This window comes from Erpetoichthys calabaricus, chromosome 11 (genome assembly GCF_900747795.2).
Source record: "Erpetoichthys calabaricus chromosome 11, fErpCal1.3, whole genome shotgun sequence".
In the NCBI taxonomy this organism is placed as follows: domain Eukaryota; kingdom Metazoa; phylum Chordata; class Cladistia; order Polypteriformes; family Polypteridae; genus Erpetoichthys; species Erpetoichthys calabaricus.
The window spans coordinates 156,247,977-156,261,744 of NC_041404.2; the positions used below are offsets into that span (position 1 = coordinate 156,247,977).

At 38.0% G+C, this 13,768-nt stretch overlaps 1 protein-coding gene across 3 annotated transcripts in view; it reads left to right on the forward strand.

Moving 5' to 3' along the window:
* smurf1 (SMAD specific E3 ubiquitin protein ligase 1) overlaps nucleotides 1-13,768 on the forward strand; it is an 85,749-nt gene that overhangs the window by 20,069 nt on the left and 51,912 nt on the right. Inside the window, exon 2 of one of the 3 annotated variants that reach the window (XM_051934125.1) lies at nucleotides 2,269-2,405. The exons of the other annotated variants lie outside the window; for them this stretch is intronic. Coding sequence (XP_051790085.1) covers nucleotides 2,387-2,405 — 19 coding nt within the window. The 5' untranslated portion in view covers nucleotides 2,269-2,386. The remainder of the gene's footprint in view (nucleotides 1-2,268; nucleotides 2,406-13,768) is intronic. 3 annotated transcript variants of the gene reach the window in all.

The following is a 13,768-nucleotide window of genomic DNA, read 5'->3' on the forward strand; positions in this document are numbered from 1 at the left end:
CTTCTCCAGCTTAATTGCTTTGCTTTGTGGGGATAAATAAAACCTTTGGCTTATGTGCTTGTTTTTTTCAGCTGTTTACAGGCTGTGACGATTGTTCGTTTAGTAGGAGGAATGACCTGCTTCAGGAAGACAGTGTTTACCAAGGGCTTTATCATTAATCACCTCTGATACATTTGGCAGTATTGATCAGACCTGAATGGCGACAAAATTCAATCGCTGCTGTTCCATATCAACAGCAATGTTGATCACTAAAATCAGTGGCAGATGAATTTGTTGTTGATGTATGGCATTTAAATGTGTCCTTTGGTCTGAACATACATTCTCATTTTGCAAGTCTAATATGGTTATTTTTTAAATCATCTTTTGTGTATCCCTGTCAACTAGTAATTGTTACTGTTTGGTTTATGTTTAGTTTGTTTAATCATTTAGATCATTTATAAAACATATAAAAGGATTCCAGTGTGAAAATGTACTTATGGGGAAAAAACAGGAAAATGTGTGTGCCAAAATAAGTTCAATTTATAAAACCCGACATACACGTATTTCTGTTCAATTTACTTTTATATATTACAATCCTCTTGTAAATGGATGTACATGAACGTGTCTCTATCTCTGCCCAGTTGCCACCCTGAAAGGCCCATTCATGGACTATGCTAATCAACCTTGTACATATGTTATCATGTAACTGCAGGCCTTCATTGGCTGGGAGAGCAACCTCTGTCCTGATGCATTGTGCTGCACCCCCAACTGAGTGAGCCAAGAGCGTGTGTTGCATTGTAGCTCCTCTCCTCTGTGCTCTGGGGGTTGGAAAGACGTAAGGCGCCAGCATCTGAGTGAGTGCCCATTATCACCTGACACCATTGCTGTTTCAATGAATACTAAAGCCAAATAAGATTTAGCAAGTGACCTGAAAAACAAGCCAGCTGCCATAACCATCACATCCTCCACAGCTACTTTGCCTCAGAATAAATGAGTCACAGGTTGACCCAGGCCACAGAGCCCATGAGGCTTGTCGGTCTCATCTTGGCATCACGGATGACTTGTATGTTAATGGAATGTCAGTACTAACGGTTAGCAAAAGCAGCTTCATTCTTGCTAGGTGTCCTTATTACAATATGAGTCCAGTAAAGTGCTCTGATTGTTCTTGTTCTTTATCTTTTCCCCCACTTCTATGCCCTGAATGAGTTAGGGCAATTTGCAGCAGTGTTCAATTTTCCTTTTTTGCTACCAAAAACATGTTAAGTTAGTAGTGCCTTGTCGGTTGCTACACATGTCTTCCAGCACAGCAGGCGTGATGGAGAGATGCTTGGTTGAGATATTCCCGACCTGTTGGAAAATTAAGAGTGATGACAAGCAGGCTTAATTAAATGATGAAATCCAAAAAAGTTCCTTAATTAACAAATATTAATTTTGTTTAATATTTCTTTGCAAATATGCAGAATTGGCCCTCGTAAATGGGAAGTAAAACACAGTCTGTGCATCATAATTATCACTTTTGAGGTGTTATATGTTTGTCGCATCAAAGCACATTCTAATAGTGGCTCAGTGATATGATTTATTATGAATGTGAGTTGTCATTTGGCTGCATTGCCCTTCTTTATCGAGGGAGTCATTTTCCATTTTCTCTGAAATGTTGCTTAACGATGGGTCAGAATTGCTGTAAATATGCACACATTCCAGAGTCAAGTTTTTGTTTATAAATCCCAACAATTGGAAAGTTGCTCATGTATATTTCAAGCCTCTTTTTGTCTGTATGCAGATTTTAATAATTTGACCCCAGAGCAGCAGGAGCCACTCTGACAATTGGTTCCATTGGGTGTTTTGCAAATCTATCACTAAAATATAAAAAATAAATTACAAAAGTATTCACCTGCAGGATAAATCATTGAAATGTATTGGTTTCCTTTTTTGTGCTCCTTTTAAAAAGGGGTGGTATAGCTCTTACTACTGCCCCACTTTTCCATGGATGTGGCTTCACATTCTGCCTTCAGCTCTGTTTTCATACTTGGCTTGCCAAGCATCTGTTAAAGATGTGTAACCTGGTTAACTCTGGGGGTCTAAATTTTGCCTGACTGCAGTGAGTGTGCTGGATGAGCTTATCAATCTTGCTTTACATTTGAAGTCCCATTGGGAGACTCCGGCTCTCCATGGCACTAAAGTCGAGCAAAGACATACTCCACCCAAATTTTTTCTTTTCTTTTTTTAAATGTTTTCCTTATCTCATGTTGTGATGGCTGAGAAATTTTTTTTAATAATGTTTTCATGCAGAACAAGAGAACATAATTTGAATATTTGTTACATGCTACAGTGTTTGGGACTACTGCTTCATGGACCTAGCATCCAGGATTCAAATCCTGCATTTGACTGTTGAATCTGGGGATTTTTCATGCTCTCCCTTTGTCCAGGTGGGTTAGATGAATTGGCAAATCCAAAACCGAGTGAATGTGAGTGTGCGCGTACATGAGTGTGGCCTGGTGCCCAGTCCAGGGCTGTCTCCTGCCTTGTGCCATTGCTGCTAGAATAAGCTCTGGACTCCTGCAAAACTGAATAGCACTAAAGGAATATGCCATCCAAAAAATATGTTGTTTTTTTTAATGTTACTCATCCCATGTAGTTTGTAGTGATGGCTGAGAAAAAAATGAATGTTTTCATGCAAATCAAGAAAAAACAGTTTGATTTAATGAAACATAATGGTGACCCTTTCTGTCCAATAGCAAAAAACTATGTGAAAAATGTCCATAGGATAAAAAAAGAAAAACTTTTTCTTTTTTGGATTAGTGTTTTTCTTTTGTGGATTAGTGTTGCATAATCCACATGTCCATTACTCACTTGAACGCTCAAAATGTGTGAAACGTATGCATTTTTTTCTAAATTATTATTACTTGTGGAATAATCTGTGTATAATGTTAACAGAAGAAGTACATTGCCATATTTCTGTTCTATTGGAATTTGAAGACAGGACTATTGCCCAGTGAATGTGGGAGATAAGCATGTCTTCAATTCAAGAAAAATGCAAGTTTAGCTAAACTTGTTACTGACCAAATGTTTGCACTATATTAGAAAAAAATTTAAATAAGGAAAATTTAATATTTTGTTCATTGATTAAATTGTAAGAATAATTTAGAATAATTAGGGTTACACTTTTTTGTTTAATATTTCTTAGGAAATAAAGCAGGAATGTACATAATATATTTGACCTCAAGATGCCACAACTTTATATAAACAAATGTTTGTGTATATTGCTTTAAATCTGTTGGGCTACTACTTTAATGTTAAAGTTTACATAGGCTTTACATATGTTATATTAAATTACCTAAAAATATTGAGATATTTATTTTATCCATATCGCCCAGCCTAATAATGTTTTGCATTGATGGAAGCTTATTCTATCAGAGATGCACATTTACTGTGTTGTCTAAAAATAGCCCGTTTTGCTGCCAAGAAACGTATTAGCTAACACTGCATTTGTGGCGCTTGATGGATTTTTGAAGACAACTGAGTGTCCATCATTACAATGACTACAATGTGACAAAGCAGTGAAAGCATGTAACATATATAGTATATATAGCATGCATTTAAATTGTGTCAGAGCCACAGAGATGCAGCCTGCAATTCTGAGTATGTTGATAGATGGCTTAATTACTGCAGTGAAGGCCTTCCTGTTTTAGGGCTAATTCTGGATGATTGAACAGGCATAACAACTAATACTGTCCAGTCAGCGTTTGTGTTTTCAAGGTATCTCACATATATAGTACATGCAAAGCTTTCATTGTAAGAATTCTAAAGTAATTGAAGGGAAGGCAGAGCTCATTTTTCACTGAAGTTAATCATGTACAGTTTCTTGAATGTATAAATGCAAACACTAACCCCACATCAGCCAGTGTCCGATACCTGATAAAAGAGACTTGGTGACATACTGTATTTGATTTTGAAAGAATTGGTAACCTAAGGAACATTAAAATGCTCCTGTAAATGAGTGTTGTGAGTAGTCTCATGCGTTACTGATAGCATTGTGTAAACATTGTTGATTTTTTTTCAGTCAAAAAATTGATGATTTTGGCAGATGTTCAGTAAGCTCTTGTTGTCTTAGAAAAGCAAGCATAATAAAGAGATTAAAACTGTGTCTGGTCCAAACTGTTTAGCTTTACCAAACAAAATAAAATGCAGAATAGGTGCTGATAAAGTTCAAACTTTATTAACTTTATAGGCCAACGCTTGTGTGCAGATTGTGCCATGATGTGCACACTCCCCCTTTCCATCTTTGATATATTATCATTAAGAGCTCTTGTGTTTCTGCTTTACAGAACTCAATGCTGACTCCTGCTTCAGTAAACCATTTCTCCTCATTTATCAGCAGGGGATCACGTGGTGATGCGGCCTGACTGACTGCAGTCTGTCCTGATGCCATGGGGGCATGTGTGCGCTGCTCTGCCAAATCGAATGGGGTATTGTTTCAGACCCAGAATAGAGCAAGCCTTGTCTCCAGTTATAGCGCACATAATATGAAATATTAGGGAAACATTTGCTTTTTATGTAATGCTTCTGCAGTTTTTACTTTTTTCTTTTCATCCCAAATTATTTTTCTTATGTTTAACAAAGCTGACGTTTCAATATCCATGCAACCTCCATTAACTGACAAACTGATGACCGTGTTGCAGCTCTCTGCTCCCACATAATGGTAGAGTTTATTTATTATTTAATACATTTCACTGTACTGTAAGGAACATTGACAGTAAAATGAATTGAAACTAAGGAGCTGGCTTGTTTCCTAAATGCCAGCATAGTGAGCTTTCTAAAAGGGAATACTGATCTGTGTCTCATGTTCATACCTTCTGCACACAACACTCAAGAAGTGTGTCTCACTTTCTGCTGCAGGTTCTGCTTGATTGTCAGCTATGCACTTCAAGATTGCTTTGGTCAAATGCCTATCTAATATTTAGTCTTTTTTTCATCCCAACTCTGCCTTGTGGTTCTTACTTACAATAATATCACATTAGCACCGATGCACCCAAAGATAGTTGAGTGGACTTACTGCCTGTTTTAGATAAATTAATCCTAGTGCTTCTAGCTACAATGCCTTTAAAAATTATTCACCCCCCTTGGACATTTTCACATCTTGTTGTTATACACAGTGGATGTAATTGGGCTTTTTTGACACTGGTAAACGGAAAAAGACTTCAATGTCAAACTGAAAACTGATCTCTACATTGTGCTGTATATTAATTACAAATCTAAAATGCAAAACAGTTGATCACATCAATAGGTCAGTATTTAGTAGAAGCACCTTTGGCAGCCATGACAGCCTTGGGTCTATGTGCTCAGGTGTCTCGCTGTATCACTTTGCACAACTGGACACTGCACTTTTCCCCCCACTCCTGATTACAGAATTGCTCATACTCTTTCCGATTGCATAGAGATTGTGAGTGAGCAGCCATTTTCACGTCCAGCCACAAATTTTTAAATGTTTTCAGATCTGGACTCTGACTCGGCCACTCCTGGATATTCATGTTGTTGTTTTGAAGCCATTCCTGTTCAGCTTTGGCTTTATGCTTGGGGTCCTTGTCTTGCTGGAAAACAAATAGTCTTCTAAGACGCATGTTTTTTTGCAGATAGTGACAGGTTTTCTTTTAATCTCGTATGCATTCCAGGGCCTGCTGTAGCAAAGCATCCCTACAGTATAATGCTGCCACCACCATGCTTCATGGTTTTGGGGTTTTTGATGATGTGCAGTGTTTGGCTTTTGCCTAACATTGTTTTAGTCTGATGGCCAAACAAATCTCAATGTTGGTCCTGTCATACCATTGAATCTTGTTCCAGCTGACTTCAGAGCTGGCCCTTTCCAGGTTGGGTGCATTTAGGCAACAATCAACTGGAGCACCAGACAGGTGACCTCCTTTGAACTCATTTTGTGGCTTCTAAAAGCAACTGGCTGCACCAGTGATGATTTAAGTGCGTCATCTACTAAGTACTGACTCTTGTGCAATCAATTACAACTTAGTGTTTTGTATTTCAAATAAATTAGATCACTTTGCAGAGGATCTGTTGTTACTTTGGAGTTTCTTTTCTCTATGTCAGTGTGAAAATGATAACTTTAAACCACTGTGATTTAGTGCTGTGTAACAATAAAATGTGAACACTTCTGAAGGGATGAGGACTTTTTATTGCTACAGTAAGTGAAATCTTGTAACATTTGCCCACAGCTAGTGGTTTTCCAGGTCAGTGGAAAATATTTTAATTATGCATTATGACTGACTTTTCTTCCTACTGAATGGAATCTCTGTCTGCTGTGTAGGCTATCAGTTCCTGTGCTCCGCCGACCACTGCTTTTTATGGATCCATTTGGTATTAACAAAGGTGCAGCCTTTTTACCTTGTGTCCTTTGTCAGTTTATAATGTGTTTAATTTTGAATCACTTTGTCTTGTATTCCTGCTGGTTTTAGGAAGCACCTTGTAATTCTGTCTATGGAAGATGCTGTGCCAAATAATTTTGTTGAAGGGCCGCTGATGTTTAGTAAATTTGTGACAATTTGGTGGTGTTGTGGAAGGTTGTTACTGTGGGGCATTTGCATTTTGACGTTTAAACCATTGTTGGTTTAAAATCTGCTTCATTGTGTGTAGTGACTGGCACTTTGGATGTCAGTCTCCACCACTGAAATCCATATACACTGTCCAGCGTAGGGGCTCTCTGGTCTGTTTTGCAGGTTAATCATTCACTCAGCCCCCTGGCTTTTGGATTTGTTTGTTTTTTGTTTTTTTTTTCTCTATTACTTTAATGTGTTTTCCCATCCCAGCATGTGGGGAGTTTACATATTCATTCTTTGTTTGCTAGTATTTCTTTACTATCATATTCCAAAATATGAGGATGTTTACCTACTGAGACCAATTTAAAACTGTGTGGGAATTTGTGAGGGGTTGTGAGTGAATGAGGCCTGTGGTGGGCTGCCTTGCGGCTAGTTCTGCTCTGATAAGCTCCAACCTATTTAAACACTGAATTCGATTAAGAGATTTCAGTGATAGAGCAGCCGAAAGAAGAAGAATGATGGATGTGTGTATGTTTGTGTTTATGTGCTGGATGTACAGCACCAGGTAATGCTGGCTCTTGATTCAGCTAACCAGCTATGCTTTGCTTGTGGTGAGACAAAAGGGCATTAATGTTCATAAACGGGGACTTCTTGATCGTCTGAGGGAAACTTTTTACTGATATTTGTGTTATTGTACGCTGAAGGCCAAGAAATGTGTTCTGTGCAAAGGTATACCGTATATCATCCTCCCTTTAAAGCATATGGGGCGGAGGAAAATTTTTATTACTGTTATTCATTTCAGCAGCACTCTTACTGAAGTATCACTTATCATTAGTTGTGAGTGAAGACGAAGAACTAGATTTTTTTTTTTCTCCCACTTTATGGAGGCTGGCTAATGCTACTTTAGTGTTAAAAGCTCCTTTCACAAACACAACAGGGACATTTTCTGATTAGACATCCCAGATAGTTAGCAGGTTTTGCCCATTCACACATTATCATCCCACAGTTTATCAGCACACTGACATTCACACGGCACGCAGGGTTTTTGAAAAGTTTTGCAGGAGATCCCTGTCTCTACAGAAGAATTTCTTATTCTTAAAGAAAGTGTGTTGAACAGCAGAAGTTGAGTACTTTTGATTTTTCGTGTTTTTTTTTTTTTTCTTTCTTTTAATAGTAATGTTGCACAATGGATTTGAATGCAGATGATTCAAAATGCAGCAGCATGTATGGGCGCATCTCACTCCTCTGTGCTGGCTCCCTGCAGAAGTACACATTAAGTTCAAATCCTTTTTGCTTGCCTTTAGAGCATTGATGAGTTAGCACTCATGAGATCCTATACTCCTCCTTCTTGCCCACTCAGGTCTTCTAATGAATGGCATCTGGTGATGCCACCTCTATGTGGCATCAAATCTCAATCTAGACTCTCTTCACATGTACTCCTAGCTTGTGGAAAGAGCTGCCCACCTCTATCCAAACAGCTGACTCCCTCACTCTGTTTAAGAAGTGTTTTGACTCTCTTGTTCTTTGAAGATCTGTCTAATTTGTAATGGCTTTGGTAGTAGGATCTTGTAACTAAGGAAAGAGTCGCTAGTCTTGTTTTGTTCTGTTTGGTTTAAAGTTCTTTACCTGTGATATTCAGTTTTGTAACCTTGTCCTGTAGTACTAGTTTCAAAACAGCCTCACAGTCTGCTGTTTACTTGATTTTGTTGACCACGTTGGATAAAAGTGTCTGCTAAGTAAATAGGACAACACCGACAATGGTGTCCTGTGAAATTCAGCAGCATATGTGACGCTGCAAGCTTTCAAACATGAATGCAATTTTTTTTTTGTTTTGTTAAGATAGAAACCCCTTTCATCACAGTGTCACAACTTATTTCAAGATTATCAGAGTATGCCACTTTATTTGTTGGTGTCAAAATAAACCAAATAGCATCTGTGAAGCAGGGAGCTCACGACTGCCTCTAATAATTGAGCCCAATAGTTTAATTCGTGGCTCTATTGAAAAGCAGTCCGCTTATTTCACAATCAATCCCGTTTGCTTTCCAAATAGCTAGACTTGTAAAATGGCTCAAATCTCACATAGCAATCAAGCCATTCACTCAAATCTCTGTTATGATTTGTCCATTTACATAAATGTCATTTTTATCTACATTGGGACACTGATGATTTGTGTGCTTTATCTAGCAGTTTTCTGCCTTTCTTCATACATGTGCCAGGTAGGGAAATTCCTGTGAATTCTATCTAGCAGTTTTTGTTTCGGGAAGTGTTTGTGCCATTTTTCATTAGATTCTGGAGTTGACTTTGTTCACACATGCACATGATCCAAGAATTTTTGAGTGGAACAATTTCTGGGATAGCCTTCATGTTTGAAAAAGGTTAAAGATTTGGTTTCTGATAAAAGTTTTAATGGAATTTTGGCAAGAATCTTCACCAGGAGTGAAGTAGCAAGTAATCTGAAAATTGTTTTCAGTTTTAAAATGCATCACCTTGAGCCCAAATGTTAGGCTAACCAGTAGGGTCACCTGGGATTTGCTTTTTTTTTCCCCCTTTTTGAATTTACACTGTGTTGCTGCAATTTTCACTTGCATGCCAGCAAAGATTTGATAGGAATGCACACATTCTCTGTAAAATTGGAATTGCCCATTAATCATATACTCCATTTTACATGTGGGCAGTGACACAAAATGAAGTTTGCAATTTAGTTTTGGGCAGTATTGACTAAAATTATGAAAACTCCATTAGTTTGATTGTTTTTATTTCTGCATCTCGGTTTTACGTTTGTGTTATTTTCTTCTTACAGTATAAACCATATATTGCTAGATTGTAAGGCAGTAAAGGATTATTCAAATAAAAATCTTACCACTTTCACTCTATTCTGACGCACTGTCTAAGTGAAGGGCATAAACTGCACAATTGAATGCAAAACTTCAGAAATTCTCTTGACATACGAATTTTAAATTCTCATCAAGACTGCATATTTGTCCACTTTAATAAAAGGGTGAGAGTCTGTGTCTGTCTGTCTCTGTCATTCCAACAGATGGTGCACCACAAGTATAAACCTTTTTTTTTTTTTTTTTTTTTTTTACTAATCCCATACCAAGTGGAATATAACAGACATACTACAAATGTATGTGATGCACCAGCATTTTATTAGTACAGATGTTTATGTGCTATCTGTTGGAATGAAAAGTGCAATGTATTTTATTACTACGTGCAATACAAAATGCATTACAAAATACATTCCAATAAATGGCACAAACATAGATTAGATTTCAACCCTTCTAAATGGGTAGCATGGCTAGTTATGTAGTAAAGTGTAATTGTTAACTACAATATACAAAAGGCCAAGTGATGCAACTTTTGGCAGTCAAATTAAGTCAATCCTCCAAAGTTACAGATAAGATATGCAGAAAAATACAATTTTTGTTTTGTAAGAGATACTAATCTTAACTGGATTATCATAATTTCACAAAATCAATAAACATCATCTGCAGGTCAGAACCCAAAACTGGACGCAGACAAATTTAAAGTGGCAAATCTAAATGGCACAATTCATTTTCCAGTTCATCCCAGATAATGTTTTAGTGGTGTACATGAGTTCATGAATAAGAACTTGTGATGCTTAATTGAACAGCAACACTGATTTTTTTTTTTTTTTTTTTTTAATATTATTTGCTTTTTTTCAACCATTTTGCAGGGTGTCATAGCCTATTGTAGTACCTTCTTTTACAAGAGCAATTCATTATGGTGTACTCTTGCTCATTTTGAGTTTGCCCACGTCATTACTTAACCAAACATGCCAATCTTAGGCAGAGTATGCTGAAATCTGGTTACCTAGGAAGAACCCATGCAGACTTCAGCATCCAGGCCAGACTTTGAACTGTGGTCCCTGGGGGTGTAAGGCAGCTTCACAGAACCATCTGTGCCAAACTGTAACCATAGTAACTAGCTATAGCAAATGCACCAGGACACACGCAAGACTGCAGAATGTTGGGAAGTATCACCATGTTGATTCACCTGATTAAATTTACACCTTGTAATTGCACTGTCTGCTTGCTTACAGCTATGTGGGTAATTTTGTTTTGGAAGCTAATTGCTACCCAGCATTTTGAAAAGTAATCTTAATAGGAAAGTTTACAGAATGAATTGACCACACGCATACAGTCATTAAAGAGCAGCATTAAATCTTAAAAACATTTTTTGAACAAGTACAGAGTGCATATATCTGTTGTAAGAGGAGTACATGTTTTCTGTTTTGTGTGTTGTATTTACCCCATTTGTTGACACTGTTGCACCCCCAACTTCCATGTAAGGGGCTTCTCTCTGAATTGCCTTTCCCAAGATTTACATTGTGTGTGTGTGTGTGTGTTTTTTTTTTTTTTTTTTTTTTTTCCTTTGCCTTTCTCTCAGAAGGGGGGCTGTGAAAAAACAAGGTCTTTTAAAGCCCTTTTTGACATTCTTTGTGTGATTCTGGGCTGTACAAGTAATAAATTGCTGCTGTTCAAGAAATGTTTTCCACTATACCATATTATTAACGCAATGACCTGTCCAACAACAAGACCTAGTTTTTCTTCTAGGTGGATATTTAACATAATTCAGTCAGACAATGGACAACTTTATTACTTTCTGCATATATAAATAATACACACACACGTACGTTTCCTGCTTTCCTGTACATCGGTTGTGTCAAATTCTAATTTTTGAATGCCAAAAATAACACTTTATATAACCAAAATTGGACAGAATATATCAACAAACAACTCGCACAGGCAAGAACTTGTAGCAAGAGCAAAGTACATTTGTTTTACACCTGCATTGATGTGCACTGGTATTGGATAGCACTTGATCACAATAAAACAATCTAAAATAAAGTGTAAAAGCACTGATGATGGATCACACATACTACATTTGGAGTTGGTCAGAAATGTATGGTTTAGAGAGTTTAACATGGGAGGAAATGCAAATGCATTTTATATCCACATAAAATAATCGACTCAACGGAAAAGACAACAGACAACATGGTTGGTAGCAGTCGGGTAAGCTGCAATAGGGTGGCCAGTCCTGACATCTGTGTAGCTTTAAAAAAAGCAAGTGGATTGTGTGAAGTTGTGCTGCTTCTTTATAAGACTGTCATGTTTTACGGTAATGCTGAAACTCTAAAGTTATTTATAGCACTGTGGCATGGCACCTTCTTTTCACTTTTTCTTCTTGGTGTGACAGATAAGTGCGCTGTCGACCCCTTGAACCCTCAGACCACACGTCGGACAACAGATAAAAATCCAAATGTTATTTTATTTATAATAACAATGTGCACAAAGCACCTACACTCCACAATACTCAATAAATCCACCAATAAACAATCAATCCTCCACTCTCCCAGATGCGTTGCCACCCTTTCACCCAGCTCAGCTCACCGTCTGGGATCTCCCATTGTCCTTTTATAGTCCCTGACCCGGAAGTGTTTCCAGTCCTTCAGTCCATGTGACTTTCTTTCACCTCCGGGTCAGATAAAAAAGTTCTCTTCTTCATCCCGGAAGTATGTCATTTCCCTTGTCTCTGTGCCTACGACGTACTTACAGGTTATAGGGCACATATGACTCTCTGGGCCTCCCTGCAGTGGCCTCTGTTGGCCCCTGTGGTATCCAGCAGGGCTGTAAAGGAAAACTCCATTGTCCAGGATTCCCCGCTGGTATTCGGGGCACCTCCATGCTGCAGGGAGAGCTCGGCCTGGCGGTATTGGCCGGGATGACAAGCTGGCCATAGACCATATTGGTTCACTACGAGCTGCCAGTTTCCATTCTAATAACAGGTTAGTATCTGTGATGAAGAGATAAATGTGAGCAGATACTGAAGATGCATTTTAAAGCCTTGTGTTAATATAAACTTTATATAAATCTAAATATCAAACAAACTTCAATGATGCCCCTTGAGGAAACCAACGGTCATCCTGGGCCACATGTAACCTGTTTTGAATTTTGATGAAGCGGCCACTTTAAAAAGGTCCAAGGGCCTGCAGTAGATGATCTGACCATTTCTATGTGTGTGCGTGCTCGCTCATCTTTGAAAGATATAATTCGTTAATGACATCAATCAACCAGTTAGCCTAAATTGCTACTCTTACCACAATCCCAGACAGAATCTGTTCTTGGGTGCTTTATTGAATTCAATTTGTGTGTTTTAAAACGTTTTAAAGGTTTCATTTGAAGCCCTTTTTAGAGTTTCTAGCCTCTGGCATCTTTCTGCGTTTAGAGCTTAACTGAAATCTCCTAGCAGCGGAAGCCCTGCTCCAACTTCATACTCCATTTCTGAAGATTGAAGTGACACGGCATTCTGACTTCTTGTGATGCTAAATGTGTGTGATGTGGTAAAATCTTTTTAACAGTAAGAAGATTAAAGTAGAAAAGGCCATTTGAGAACAGTTTACTATTTTTTTTTCTTTCCTTCACCCCTACCTCTCATCAACCAGAACACCAGGTTGCCCTTCTGCAGTAATCAAGGTATAGCAGGTTTGAAAAGACATAATAATCGTGTGATCTGTATGGTTTGCTAACTTCACCCAGTGCATCGCAGAGGACAGGATTAAAGGATTTGTCTGAACTGACTATAAGTGAAGGTAGCAAATTCAGAAACATAAAGCTACTCAAGCAGTTAGAGTTCAGAATGCTGAAATGTGGCTTCTGATTATGAAGCAGGCTTGCTCGCTGCATGGCCTCTAGCCATGGATGCAGATGTCAAAAGAAATTACAGATGGCCAAGCTTAAACCCTATTAGAATTAACATATGTGGATAACTAATTGGTTAATAAAAGTCCCAGATTTCTTTTAAAGCAATTTTTTGAACTTAAAATTTGTTGCTGTCCTTGGCAACCATGTGTAGATATGCAGTGGTGGGGGAAATGGTATATTTGAATAAATCAGCTTTATACAGAGGTACCATGAGAGTCTCCACTCCAACCAACAGCCATACATTAACTTTAGTTAGTCAGTGGTGAAACCCATTAAAGAATGAGAGTGGCTGTCTCTGCACTGTACAAATACAGTCGAATCCATCATCTGAGCCTTCTGTGTCTTTTTAAATCTAAATAGCTTTAGGATTTCAAGGAACATTCTTGGTTTAAATTACAAAGTGTGAAAATTAAGCTATCCAGGTAGATGGTGCAAACTTAATATGAGGAGCCAAACCTGCCATAAATGTGTATATTTTTGTGTGTAATTGGTTTACGTGTGAACACTATTGGTTCATAACCT